At 43.3% G+C, this 13827-nt stretch overlaps 1 protein-coding gene and 1 long non-coding RNA gene across 5 annotated transcripts; one reads left to right on the top strand and one right to left on the bottom strand.

Moving 5' to 3' along the window:
* Positions 1 to 2885: 2885 nt before the first annotated feature.
* LOC147614024 (uncharacterized) lies at positions 2886 to 7089 on the top strand. 3 transcript variants are annotated; one of them, XM_086780569.1, is made up of 4 exons: positions 2886 to 3728; positions 5664 to 5735; positions 5994 to 6231; positions 6334 to 7089. In XM_086780569.1, the coding sequence occupies exons 1-4, from the start codon at positions 3638 to 3640 to the stop codon at positions 6827 to 6829; spliced, it is 897 nt and encodes a 298-aa protein (XP_086636695.1). In that variant the 5' UTR covers positions 2886 to 3637; the 3' UTR covers positions 6830 to 7089. The 3 variants fall into 3 exon arrangements, 2 of the variants coding, with proteins under 2 accessions (XP_086636695.1, XP_086636697.1); XM_086780571.1 differs by having other exon boundaries at positions 2886 to 5533; XR_015263048.1 differs by lacking the exon at positions 5994 to 6231 and having other exon boundaries at positions 2886 to 5533; positions 6334 to 6459.
* Positions 7090 to 7313: 224 nt separating this feature from the next.
* LOC147614023 (uncharacterized) lies at positions 7314 to 13302 on the bottom strand. Of its 2 annotated transcripts, none has more exons than XR_015263049.1 (4): positions 13168 to 13302; positions 8667 to 8905; positions 7582 to 8584; positions 7314 to 7450 (listed from the first exon to the last, which is right to left on the bottom strand). It is a non-coding gene; the product is annotated as an uncharacterized LOC147614023 (long non-coding RNA). The 2 variants fall into 2 exon arrangements; XR_015263050.1 differs by having other exon boundaries at positions 8667 to 8794; positions 13168 to 13299.
* Between the last annotated feature and the right edge of the window lie 525 nt (positions 13303 to 13827).

The raw sequence follows: 13827 nt of genomic DNA, 5'->3' as shown, positions 1-13827 counted from the left end.
TTTCTTAGGAAAAACACCTAGATTTCTTAGGAAAAACACCTACTGACCAAATGGCTATACCGTTTGAAAGGGACCAGGATTCTGTATCCTCGTTCCCTAGTAAACATACCCTGAGAACTATGCCTTCGTATCTGGGTGACTATAAACCAAATTCAATGGTCTTAGTCTTAAAAGTGCCTTTGATGTGGAGTGTTGAGCGAAAAGAGAGCGACACAGCAAATCTACATGCGCTAATGTCCGCTCCAGTCACGTGTACACTTCCACTGACTGAGCTTTTTTTGAAGATTAAACCAGAGTTGTGGGAGCATGTGGCCAAATGCCTGACAAATCATGGCTTGTGGGACAAAAAGTTTTCTCTTGAAGATGCCATTGATACAAGAACAGAACACGACTTTCACGAAAAAGCGTTAAAACAACAGTTCCAGTAAACCAAGTGGAAGAAAGTGAGGATGATGAGAGCAATATCACCTTGCCTGTGTTAATCAACAAGGTAACTTTGGTTGCAGTTCTTGATAGTGGAGCAGGTGTGGGAATTGCCACTAAGGCTATCTGGGAGTCTTGGGGTAAACAACTATAAGGAGAACAAGGATGAGTTTGCAGTTAGCTGATGGAAGCCTGGAACGCCCAATAGGTTTGCTAGAAAATGTTATGGTTAAGTCTTGTGGCATAGAGTATATGCATACCTTGGCCATAGTAGACTTTGGGAAGAATGCCAACTACGAGGTGATTTTGGGACATCCTTTTATGCGACAGTTCCGAATGATCCAAGATTGGGGCTATAACTACTTGTACCTGAGGCATGAGGGAGTTATAACTAGAGTCAATCTGAGAAACCACGAGTACAGGGATGTAACACATTCCCCAGAGGAGTTTGACTCGGCTTCCTCTGAAGATCTGAAGGACATCATCGGAAAGCCTAATGAACTCTAGAGCCACGGGAGAGGATGAACCCTTGCATGAGGAGTTCTATGAGACTAATGAAGAATGATTAGAGCCACGGGAGAGGATGAACCCTTGCATGAGGAGTTCTATGAGACTAATGAAGAATTATATCTTGGTGATATGGTTTCCGTCAAGGACATAACCCCTTCTCATTATGACACGGCTGTGATCGATGAAAAAGAAGATGGCCTCAACGGCTCAGGAGGGTATGACTCTGATAATTCTATAGTCCCGGAAGAGGAGCTAGAAAAAGTTAGACTACTTCGAAGAGGAAGAGAAGAAGTTGCTTTAGAGTTTCCTCGCGACAGACCTAAACGCAAATTTTGTAAGAGTCACAGGAAGTTTCGAAAGCAAGCCCTTAAGGAAAAGAGAGAACAACAACGAAAGGAACAACAAGACCTAGACAAAGATCACTATAAACCGCCAGAAATTCCCCCAGAATTTCAGGGCAAGAATGAGTTTTTGTACTACGTAGGAGCCAATGACTGCATCAAGGAAGATGTGAAATGGAGATATGGTTTCCAACTAGTTCAAAATGTGCATGAGCAAAATGGAAATCCTAAGAAGAAAAAGAATAGGAAAGCAAGAAGTAAAGCGGGTTCCCTGCTGAGCTCTGCAAATTCTCAACCAACTAGGATTGAAAGAAAAGCGCTGGTACAAGAAAGGAAAAGGATTTTGAAGGCTGCTTGGTCATCTTCAGATGATGATTCTGACAGTGAGGAGGATGCGATTAGTGTCCCTCCTAACTTTAAGAAGTTCACTATCTAGGACCGGAAGATAATTCTGCAAAAACCTATCCGAGATAAACCAGAGACCCTAGGTGTCTCATATGATGGTCCTGAAGATGCTAAAAAGATAGATTTGGCTAAACCTGGAGAAGAACCATACTGTTGAGGAGAGAGTACGAAGCATGTTGTCTAATACTAGCTTGCCAAGCAGAAGCAGTAAGGCAATAGATGAGTATATATATATACACACACACACACACACACACACACACACACACTTTTTTTTTTTTGTGGAATCATAAGTATATTAGATTTACAAGATGACTATCCAAAGTACATAGTCTCAAAGTACATCAACTGAAGATGTCAATATAAGACAAATATACATCATGATCTATTTGGTCAACCTGCATGCAATCGAAGAAAGATTGATGCAGGGAGTACCGAAAGAAAGAAAAGGCAGAAAAAGCCGCATCACCGAAAACTCCATGGTTGCGAACTTTCCATAGTGTCCATAAAGCCCAGTAGCGCACCCATGAGAAGAAAAGAGGGAATTCTGGTCTGGGCAAATGAAGACCAAATAGCCAGAAAAACTTTCCAAATTTCATATTTGGAAATCTAGCCCGCAGAAGTTGGATGATAGGAAGAAAAAACTGACGAGAAGAAGGACAGTTCCAGAAAATGAGGAAGCTTCGAATGCCAAAGAGATCGCAATCGTCTTTTCCACCACAAAGACGACCGATGCATATGCCAGAAGAGATTTGCCCGTTCAGAAACCCCAGGCAATGGCAACAAATGTTTATACAGACCAGCAACTGTAATATCAGATAGCCTCAAGGGATGGCATGAAGAATCAGAAGAGGAGATAGTCCAATCCTGTAGGCGATCTCGAATTTCCAACAGTGGAATCGGCAAAAAAGGCTGAAGCATCTGAATTATATCACGCCAAAGACGACGATAGTGAGGTCCCAAGCCATAATGTGCAGCAGCCTGTGGAAAAGAAAGAGGGGAGCCATCAGGATGGATGACATCTCCCACTGAGGTAACACCCTTTGAGTGGAGAAAATATGAACGCCAGGGTTCTAACACCGCCAGGGGAACTGAAAATGCACACACACACACACACACATACATACATACATACATACATACATACATACATACATATATATATATATATATATATATATATATATATATATACACACACACAACCTCTTGTTTGTCTACAACTTCTTGTGGCTCTTGCATAGCCTCTTGCTCCACAACCATCTCCGTTTGAGGTTCTTGTGTAGCTTCTTGCTCAGCCATTCTTTGGAGCTCTTGTATGGCTTCTTTTTCTGCCACTACCTCCCTTTGTGGTGTTATATATGAGGGAGGGGTTTGAAGGAGGCTCTTTGTGAATGCATGTGCCTCTTCAGAGGTTGAACTTGGACTTTATTTTTGGGGCTCATCCTCTTTCAAGATCTTTGCAAATCTTGCCACCTCCTCTTCTACGGCTTGTATTTTCTCTGTGTATACCTCTGCCTTCCTCTTTGACCCTCTCTTCTCCTCTTCTTCCTTTAAGTGCTCTTCCACCAAGGCCTTGCCCTTATTTTCTAGTTCTACTTGGGCCTGCATGGCCTCCATTCTCTCCTCTCGAGCCGCCGTGGCCTTAGGATCCTCCTTTTGCTTTGTTTGGTGCTCGGGGTTCACCATCCTTTCTCCTCTCTTGTAGGTCAAGCCTTTTGCAGCTTCATCTTTAACCTTCTTCATGGCTTCATAAACCTTGTGGGCTTCCATCCTCCTAAATGCCTCAGACACTGGAGGGTAGTTGGGTTCTTCTTCTATTTGCTCATCCCTTTCTTCTTGTGAAGCTTGCTTTCTTACTGGCTTTCTTCTGCCTCTGAATAAAGTCCTCTTGCTCTTCTCTCTAGGAAGCACTATCATGCTAATCGGCTTGGCCTTTATGGGTCCCAGCGTGTTCGATGCCTCATCTTGTGAGATGGGTGGAGGGAGCTCTCCAATCATGCCTAGAGCCTAATATGCAATCCTTGTCAACAAATGGCCATTTGCCAAGTAAGGCTTTTCTTTCATACCTTTGCTCTCTTTGTGAGCAATCAGCTCCATGCAGATGTTCCTGCTGTAATCTCCTGGCATGGTTTGGTTTTGTGCCCATGCTTTCGTCATAAACCTTGCTACCCTCTTGCATGGCTGTGTATATTTCTGTGGCTTGCCCATAACAAAATGCTGCGAATAGAGCCGTAGGGGCAAGTTGATCTCCTTGTGGATGAGATCATTGAAAGTCTCTTTCTTCCCAGGGATCACCAAAAATGTAACCTTTTTGTCAACTTCTGAGAGCTGATGTGGCAGTTTTATCGCTCTGCTGGAGGAGGGTAGCTGGAGGGCTTCACTTATCACCTCTTCTGAAATCTGTACTTGTACCTCCTCTCCTTCCCTGTTGGTCGTCAAAGTAGCCACCCCATCCTCGTTGATGGTGGTCATGAGCTCGTAAGCTCACTGTGTGTCAATCCCCCACGGATCCAACTTGAAGTATCCATCTAATCCAACCATCTCAAAGACTTCCTTGCATCCGGGAGCTTGGTGGAGCATGAAAAAGGTGTCTGGAAGGATTACCATGCCCACCTTCCTCTGCTCTTTGTCATAAAATGTTCCTTTGAAGATACAAGTTTCTGCGGCTTCCAAGACTGCTTGATCCACATAACTCACGTCCATGATCTTCACATCCAAAGTCTTGTATGGCTCCGTAGCTGCTGGATCCATCTATTTTGCTTTCTTCTGCGGAGTCGCTCTTTTCTTTCTTGTGGGGCTGCTGTGGAGATGCTTCCTGTTAAGCAAAATTCCAAGAGATCTAGATTAGACTAGATAGAGCATGTGCATGCACTTGGTATCTAGTTTCATTTCTAATCCTGTTGCGTTAGTTGTTATTTAAATGTCAGCATTTAGCGTTCTCGTGCGGACTCTGAATTGAATTATAGCCTTATTTCTAGCTGTGGCATTAGTTCAGGTGATGATTCCATGCATATATGCAATGTACAGACCATCCCCAACAAGGCTATAGCTTCACAGGTGAATTTTGACATTTTGGCATGAAACACGCGTGTCTCATGAAACACGCGTGTTTAATGGGACATGCTTGTTTTTGCAGCTTCTTGGCATAGATGGCTTGGGTATGTATTGCTCATGTAAGATATGTGCTTGTTTGCAAAATGTGAGGTGCAATATGCAAGATACAGCAAATTTTGGGTGCAAGACTCTGAAGTTGATTATTTGGCCAATTCTGATGAATTTATGATGGCAAGAGATGATGTGAGATGCTTCCAAGCATGTAGACATGATGTGGAACAAGCTCATGAAGTCAATTTGTCAGTATGATGCATTTTCATGAAACACACGTGTTTCAAGAAACTTCATGTTTTTGATAATTTGAGAGCATGGCTGGCTTCCTTATGGCTTGGGCAATGGGAATATGTGCTTGGATTTGAATTTGACCTCATGAATGATGTGTTAGAGGCAATTTTGCAGCTGGACACTCCGAGATGTCAAGGGTATGAGCACACATATTTATCCTCTTATGTTCTTGGTGATGTGTGTACATGCATGAATGAAGAGTTGTACTTAGTCATACTTCATTGGGTGTACTGCACGAGTTTATGGCTTTGCATATGGTGTGTGTACGCTTGATGTAGCATGCAAGCTGTATGTGGAAACATGTAAGCTATATGGTCCAGGAGAGTTGAGAGAGGGAGAGAGAGACCCTATGCTGGCCACCCAGCCGGGAGTCCCTCTGTTTTGCTAAACACGGAGAGTAAGAGAGATATGCTTTAGTTGCCTAGAGCACGAGGCTAAGGACGAGAGGGATGGTGAGACCTTTACTCATTGATTGTTAAGGAATTTATCTTAGCATGTAGAGGAAAACTAGTCGACACATATCCTTCAAGTAGTCGTTTATGTTGCTCATGTCACGCTCAGTATGCTGGGTTTTTGTTTCAGGCGGGGATGCAAAAGCGACGAGCAAGGAAGTGCCCAAATCACCATCTCCTATGAAGAAGACCCCCAAAAAAAGTACTCCCCTTCGACATCCTTGTATTGTTTTGCACCCCTCAAAGCCTCGTGTATGCAAGAAATTGTGACTTTGTTCAATCTCTTGTAATGACAAGAATTAGTGATTCTTGATTTTTTGATTTTTGAATAAAAACACAAAAAATTTGTCGGCCTCCATTTCTTTCGACTTTCCTTTTTCTTTCAATGGTCGCTCTTGTAATTTTGGTTAGAAAGTTTTTAGTTTGTCCGTTTTCAACCCTAAACCGTGTATTTTTACAGAAATACCAAAAGAAAAAGGGACTCTCAAATTGCCAATCGAGGAAATACTAATCATCAGACAACCACCGCCATATTGCCCTCCGGCCATCACATCGCTGCCGTTTGACCTCCCTTCACGTCCAGCATTAATTTTTGATCGCAACGGTGTCCTCTGTGCTCCGTGGCACACCTCGCAGAAATCTACAATTCCTGATTTAGATGCCATAGAATTTGATAAGATCATGGAGTCAAGGGACAGGTTAACTGAGCCTTTTTTAAGTGTTGTTTTGTATATGAATGATTTGTGCATGTTTGTATATGTATGATTTGTGCATGCCCACCGAAGTGTTGTCGTTTTCAGGTTCTTATTTGTTCCAAAGGACGTGCAAGCATTCTTTGCCTGGGCTGTGAGCTGGGCAAATGTATATATATGGAGTTCAGCAATGGTGGAAAGAGTGGACAGAGTGGTCCACAAAGGTTTTGCGGGCATCTCCGACTACTTTTGTGGGTGGGCCGGTCAGCAGCTTTGTGATGTAGGCACATTCTGCATGGTAGGCGGAAAACCAGTCTTCTTCAAGTGTCTGCAAAATTTCCTTGCGGTGGTGGAGCGATATGATGTGGCAAACGTGTTATTGGTTGACAATAATACGTATAAATGCCATTTTAATCCTCCTGGTTCGTACATCGTTGTGCCCGGCATAGAGGACTGTCGGAGTGATTTCTTGTCCACGGACTTGAAGGAGGTTCTCACCAGCTGGCGTGATGCTATAGATCAGCCAGCCTGTGCTCTCAGCTTCAAGAATGCGGACTCCACCTCAGATGACAAGTTTGTGGCAACTGCACTCCAGCGAGGCTAGTTATGAGAGATATCGGAGAGGGCCACAACTTGGGCCAATGCTCTTCAGGCACTAGAATAGCTCCATTGTCATGTGAGGAGCATTTGTAAAAATCTTATGTAAATTAATTCTTGGAAGCCAAGCTTTGTACCAACCCCTCGTATAACTGTCATTATTGCTCCATTTTTGTAAGCTATTACTATCTATAAAGCCATGTACATGCCTAATTTTCAAGATGAAAGAATTTTGTGTGTTTTGCTTGGTTGTGAATATAATGTGTTGAAGTGTCTATAAGCTAGATTTGGAATTAGGTGCTTTTGGCAGACTCAAGTATGACAAAGAATAATTGAAGCAAATAAGTTGTATATTAGGCTCAGAACATACACGGACAGCCCCCTCTTCACCCCCACTGAGCATCTCGTTCAGGTCAAAGTCAGGTCTTCTCTGGAGTTCCCTTATGGCAGAAGTAATATTGTTGGCCACTTGCTTCTGTTCAGCAGAGGTTTTACTGACATCTATGCTGCGTATCAGTGTCAAGACTCTCTCATTGCCCTTCATGTTTAGAGAAGGTGAAACACTTCCTGAGGAGCTCCGCTTGGAACCTACCATCACCAATGCATCCGTTTCTTTACTTCCTGCTGCCTGCATCAGGCTCATCACAACAAAAAGCACCATTTCTATTCCGTCAGCAATTTCTCTGTGAAGTACTCTGGCTTCAGCTTTATACAACAGCCCACAATAACATCAAATTAGCAATAACATCAAATTAGCACCTTCTTTCCAAGTCAGAGAATCCACATGTACATTAGATGACTACGATGGTCTTGAGTCAAATTTGCCTGTCCTGTGCAGGGAAAAACCATAAGGAAGGGCGAGAAAAACCAGTCAAATGATACAAAGCTGTATGACAAACAACAGTTGAAGCAAAAAAGCTGTATATTAGCCTCAGAAGATGCAAAGATTGGCTCTGTGACCTACAACGCCATTGGGATGCTATTGTAAACATTTTCATAAACCTCTGGAGACAATTTGAACTGATGTGGATTGCCATGCAAGGGTTCTAAGGGTATCTTGATGGATCAAACCAAGTGTGATGCCAATAGCACTTTTGGGTTGCCACGAGGTACATAATAAACATCCTCCATACCCTCAACTAGCTCATAGTAGTAGCCCTCAACCAAATAAGAATTTGCACAAATGCAATTGTCCCAAGCATCTCGTAGTGCTCGTGCTGTTTTGTATTTCTCCTTTGAGCACCTCAAAAGGTAGAAGTCTGCTCCGTCTTCATTGGCATTCGTGGCAAAGGTATCACCTACCCATAGAGCCTCACAAATTGCATCATGGTGTCCACCATACACAGGCAAATCTAATCCTTCGTCGTCACTTGACTGATCACCTTCTTCATCATTGCCATCCATGGGTTCGATGGTGATAGCGAAGCGCGCACTTGTCATTCATGGAGTGTCCATTCACACAATGCAAAGAGCGTGAGCCTTCCACTCGCTTGCAATTCCATTTCCTCTCCCTGGGCACTTCAGCTGCTTTGACCTCCCAGGAAATTCGATTCACCCCTGATTGGGCTGACTCATCACATGAAATTTGTGCTTCAAGAAGCTGACCACATCCTTGGCACACTTCATGTGCCATCCATCAGGCTTCAATTGCTCATGTGTCAGAGCCCTTTTGACAATTGCGCCGGCCCCATCATGCTCTCCTTTGCCATGGCCTGATGCAAAGAAACTCCATAGCATCTCAATCTTGGTCAACGAGTAGTACCTGTTTCAATCACACATCTCAATGGCTGGGCAAGAACAAAATACTTGAAAGCATGTTTTAGAGTTATCAGAAGTGAGCATACCTTGACACAAAGAAAAATGGTCTAGCTGCCTTGAATTGAGCAGCGCATCCATCTGACCAGACCCAATGCCGCTTCAAAAAGTTGAATCCTTGCTCTTGTAGCCACACACTATGCACTTGCAGGCAATGCTGCACAAACGTCGTGTCGTGCTCTTTATCATCAGAAATGTAAAAATGTATGTACTTTAACACTCTGTCGGCCTCGTCCCGAACATAATTGATGTGCACCAAGATTGTGTCCTGTGAAGAGTACCAATGCATTGATTTGGATTTCATTTTGCTCCTTAAAAGAGTAATTCTCAGCAAAGTCGATAACCGAGACCACCACATCTCTGGGAAACCTTTGAATGCAGTCTTTGAACTGTTGAGATTGCCACCTGGCAATAAAATTGTGTTTGATGTAGGTGGTAAGATGCGTTTCTAGGAAGGACGTAAAATCCTTACATCCCATCTGCTTGACCAGGAGATCCTTGTGCTTCTTGCCTTCTTGATGGGTTGAGGCAACATCTTCAAACACCTTTACTGAAATTTGGATTGAATTTTCAAATTTTTCTCTTGGACAGAGCATTAACCGCTGCGATCCACATTGATGACATTCTCCCTTCAAGCAAGAAAGCTTATGAAAGGCAGACTCATCAGGCTTCGGACATAACACCATCTCAGCCAATGTGTTGATACTAGTGTGCGTGCATGTAGCAGCTCCACACTTTCCTGGTATCTCTTTTGTCAAGCATACAACACACATGCAACCACACAGTTCACCGTGCACCCCTGTCTTGCTTTGTCTCATGTGGTTGAATGCTTCCTTGAGGTATATCATTTGGATGTGAGCAATACAACAGCATGTGTACCGATCCTTCAGCTTGCGAACAAACCAAGGTTTCAATCCCTCAAAACATCTAAGAGAGATCTTGATGTGTGAATATTGCATTTGGAATCTCCTATAAAGTTTCACCTGTGCAAGGAAAATTGAAACTCATAAAAAAAACCTTCGTACTGTCAAGGTTAAAGTCATTGTAACTTATGTTGGTCATTGTAAAGTACCTATATGATTACAATGGTGGTTTTAAAATACCTTTGAGTATACATTAAAGGTCCAGGAGTACCTTAATAGTACTTATGAGTTTGCATTGGTGTTTTTTGAGCACCGATCCCTTTCACATGGTAGTATTACTAGCACCTACATGTAGGTAGTCTAAGGTACATTTAGCTAGAAGATTGGTAGTATTGAAGTACCTAGTCTAAGCACTTTCACTCAATTGGTGGTTCTAAGTACCTATGAGTATATATTGGTGGTTCTAAGTACCTATTTGGTTCTAAGTACTTATGCAACCAAATAGGTATACATTGGTGCTACAAGAGTACCTTAAAAGTACCAACTATCTTGAAGTATACATTGGTGCTACAAGAGTACCTTAAAAGTACCTATACATTTCTGGTTTTTTAGCACCAATCCCTTTGTCATTGTAGTTCTACTTGTACCACATGTAGTTAGTGCACGCAATGTTACTAAAGCCTGAGGTACCTATAAGCACTTGAGGTAGCGTGGAGTACTTGTTCTTTCAAATGCAGGCTTCTACCTAGAGTGAAAGTACTTTGAATCCTTCCACGTACCTTATTTCCACCTGAGATCATACATTGCTACCTTGCGAGTACCTTACATGGCAAAACAGTAATCTCAAGACACCCACGTCTTTATCCTAGTACTTTTACCAAGACCTATTTATGGTTAGTCCAGGTGATCTATGTACAAGACCAATGGTACAGGAGTACCAAGCCTATCGAGTCTTGGCTCTATGCATGTTTTTCCATACTTTTCTGCCCCAAAAGTACCAAAGGAGTACCTTTTGAAGCATACACACCTCTAGGACAAACAACATCACACTTGATTTAGTACTACTTATAAGCTTCTTTAAGTGAAGCAGTTTAGCCCATTGCCTTTGCTCTGGAAGTTTTGAAACTGCCTATAACACTGCATGCTACCCGAACTATTGCATGCAAGAGAACAATATAATTGAAGAACTTTTAAAAGAATACCTGTGACTTGTCAAGCAAATGTACTGGATGCTTTATGTGAGCTTTTCTACCCACTCGTTTTCGGCACACATCCTTTTTGTTTGGTGACACTCGTGTCTCTGTTTGCCAGAAGGCAAAAACAATGTCTTTTATCTCCTGTGTGATGCAACGACTTTGAGGCTTATTACGCCGGCATAATTGCAATGGAAATGATCCAGCCTCATCCTGTTTTAATCGTGAATTGGCTGCTACAAAATTTCGCCGATGCAACCCTGTGAACCTTGCCATCTCGGAATTGCTTATAGACCTTGACGGAACCCCTTCGCTATTTACCAACTTCATGCATAAAGCTCTTTTAAGCTTAAGCTCCTCTTCAGACAATGATGCTTTGACTTTTGTGACTGTGCCTTGAATGTTAGAGAGTATAGACCTCTCAGATCCATGGTGCAATCGTCGAATAGCTGGCTGCTCTAGAAGCAGCCGAAAGGTGGCTTTCTTTGCTTCGCAATTCATGCCTTTTGTAGCTTCTTGCCAGCACTTCACCATTGTTGTGCAAACCGTATTCATATCTTCCGCCGTTGACAAGCTTGATGCGTTACGCTCTCTTTTCCTTTGACGGCTCTTTTGCTTCATCATTGCCCAATATTGTCGCATCCTATGTGTCGCTTCCTGGCGAATCGTGATCGAGTACTCACTTTGGCCATGAGGGGGTAGCCCTAGATTATTGTACTCTACACGCTCCTCAGAGAACTCAGACCCCTGAATTGTATTTGAGGCTTGCTGATGGTGCGCAGAACCCTCAGCCACAACCATGGGCTGCCATCCAATGTGGAAATTGTGTGGACGCTGCTGCTGGGATCCAATTTCCCCTGGCAAACAACAATAAGCTTGCTGATGTTGCACAGAACCCTCTTCAACAATCATGGGTTGCCATCCAATGTGGCAGTTGTTTGAAGGCTGCTGGTGGTGTCCAATTGCTGATTCCACGGTTGTGGGCTGCATTTGAACCTGAAAATTGTGTAGATAATGCCCCTGGGGCACAGTTCCCTCTTCCAAGCCACTCAAACCTGCACTCATGGGCTGATATACAATGTGAGAAATATGTTGAGGCTGTTGTTGGTGCAGAATTTCCTCTCCCAAATAGCTGATACTTGCATTCGTGGGCTGCCATCCATGCTGAGTGTTATGAGGAGGCTACTGCTGGTGCACAGTTTCCTGTTGCAACATCTCCACACCACTGCCCTGTTGCATATTCTCCCCACCAATGTTCCTCAAGGCCCAACCTTCCTACACAGAGAGAGAGAGAGAGAGAGTCCATAGAGAGAGAGCTCAGCTACAGTGGTTGGGAGGGTGGTGACGATGAAAGGCAGACAGACGAGCAGAGAGAGAGAGAGAGAGAGAGAGAGAGCTCACCTACAGTGGTTGGGACGGTGGTGGACTGGTGACGATGAAACATGCCAGACAGATAGTTCGTTTGCAAGAAACCGTCGGAGGCTTTCTTTGACGTTTTTAAAAAAATAGTCTCACAAAAAAACTCCTGAAAAAGTGTACTAGAACACCAACCACAAGTGCCACACAAGAAGTGTCAAGGACACTACTTTTTGCACCACCAACCTCGCTTGAACCACCCAACAAACCCTCACCCAAAGAACCAAAAGAGAAGGGTCTATATATATAATATATATATATAAACTTAAAGTAAATATATGTTTATCATTTTTTGGAGTTTTTTAGCACTATATATAATACATATATATATTTATTATCCCCCCCTCTCTCTCTCTCTCTCGCGTCAACATTCTCTCTCTCTCTCTCTCTCTCCAACACGTGTAACTCCTCTCTCTCTCTGTCATCGCCAGCACCTGTGAAACAGCACCGCACTTATAAAACATGCAGGTCAGGGCGGATTTTCCTCTGAAAGAGCAGCACACTTATCAAAAATGGACATGGGGCCCACCATCTTCTGCTCTGTCATTCCCCTCACGCCACGCCACTCCTTGCCTTGCAAATTGCAATACCTTGCCTTGCCCAAACAGCAGGATGTGTGTCGGCAGTGACTCGGCAGACTCTCTCTCTCTCTCTCTCTCTTTCTCTCTCTCTCTGCAGCCGGCTCTCTCTCTCTCTCTCTCTCTCTCTCTCTCTCTCTCTCTCTCTCTCTGTGCGCCTCTGCCTCTGACGGCATGCTGCTGCCCGCCTCCTGCAGCTAATTAAATCCATGACGAGATTGGATGGCAGGGACTGTGGCACTTGCACTCTCTCTCTCTCTCTCTCTGGGTCGTGCGGCACACACTGCAGTAGAGAGAGAGAGAGAGAGAGAGAGAGAGAGTAAGCTGCACACGAGGGTGTGATGGATTGGCCCCTCGCAAGGGGAAACAAACCTTCTGCAATCCCCCTGCCCAGCACTCCCCTTCCTATGCAAAGGAGGCATCATGCCCAATGCCCCCTTCCCCTTGTCAATAAAAAGAGAGAGAGAGAATTTGTTGTACCTGCGCTTCTACTGCCTGCGCAATGGCGACAGAGAGAGAGAGGATGCTGCTGTTGGCCCGCGATCTCAGACAGTGAGAGAGAGAAATGTGCTGGTAGAAAGAGTCCCCTTGACACGAAGAGAGAGAGAGAAATGAAATGGTTTTTTTTTTCAACTAACCCCCCCCCCCCCTCTTATTTTTTTATTGAAAAATATCAACCATCCAACTTTACAATTTTTGGAAAAAGAGAATCTTCCTATCTAATTCATGAATTAAACATTTAATTAATTAATTAAAAAATTAGGTCTCCTTTCTTGAGTGAATGTATTCTAGAATTTTCACCTCTATGAACCACTTGGACACACACATCCACTAATGTAAATTATTTTGTTTCAGAATTATGTGTATCCCAAGAAGACTTTGTCATCGTCATGAGATTCCCTAGACAAGAATAAATAGTAGATAATTAAGGATATCTTACTCATAGTATCGCAAGCCCTTAGCATGCTAATGTAAGAAAATGGTTAAATTATTAACATGGTGATAAAGATCTTTATTTTTTTGATTATAGGCATATAAAAACTCCTCTTCATCATCATAAGTCAACCAAGGAGAAGATCATATCCAATGGGAGAGGATCGAGGACGTTGCGGGGATGAAGCATTAGTGGCTTCCCCTCCA

This window comes from Cibotium barometz, chromosome 42 (assembly GCF_041138505.1).
Source record: "Cibotium barometz isolate CiBa-2024 chromosome 42, ASM4113850v1, whole genome shotgun sequence".
Taxonomy (NCBI): domain Eukaryota; kingdom Viridiplantae; phylum Streptophyta; class Polypodiopsida; order Cyatheales; family Cibotiaceae; genus Cibotium; species Cibotium barometz.
Note: the sequence above shows the minus strand (reverse complement) of the source record. Positions and strands in the feature narration are given on the sequence as shown.

Coding starts and splice junctions, on each gene's coding strand:
- LOC147614024 (XM_086780569.1), top strand. CDS start 3,638: ATGCCTCATCTTGTGAGATGGGTGGAGGGAGCTCTCCAATCATGCCTA. Junction 5,736..5,993: donor GAAGAAGACCCCCAAAAAAA/GTACTCCCCTTC, acceptor GTATTTTTACAG/AAATACCAAAAGAAAAAGGG. Junction 6,232..6,333: donor ATCATGGAGTCAAGGGACAG/GTTAACTGAGCC, acceptor TGTCGTTTTCAG/GTTCTTATTTGTTCCAAAGG.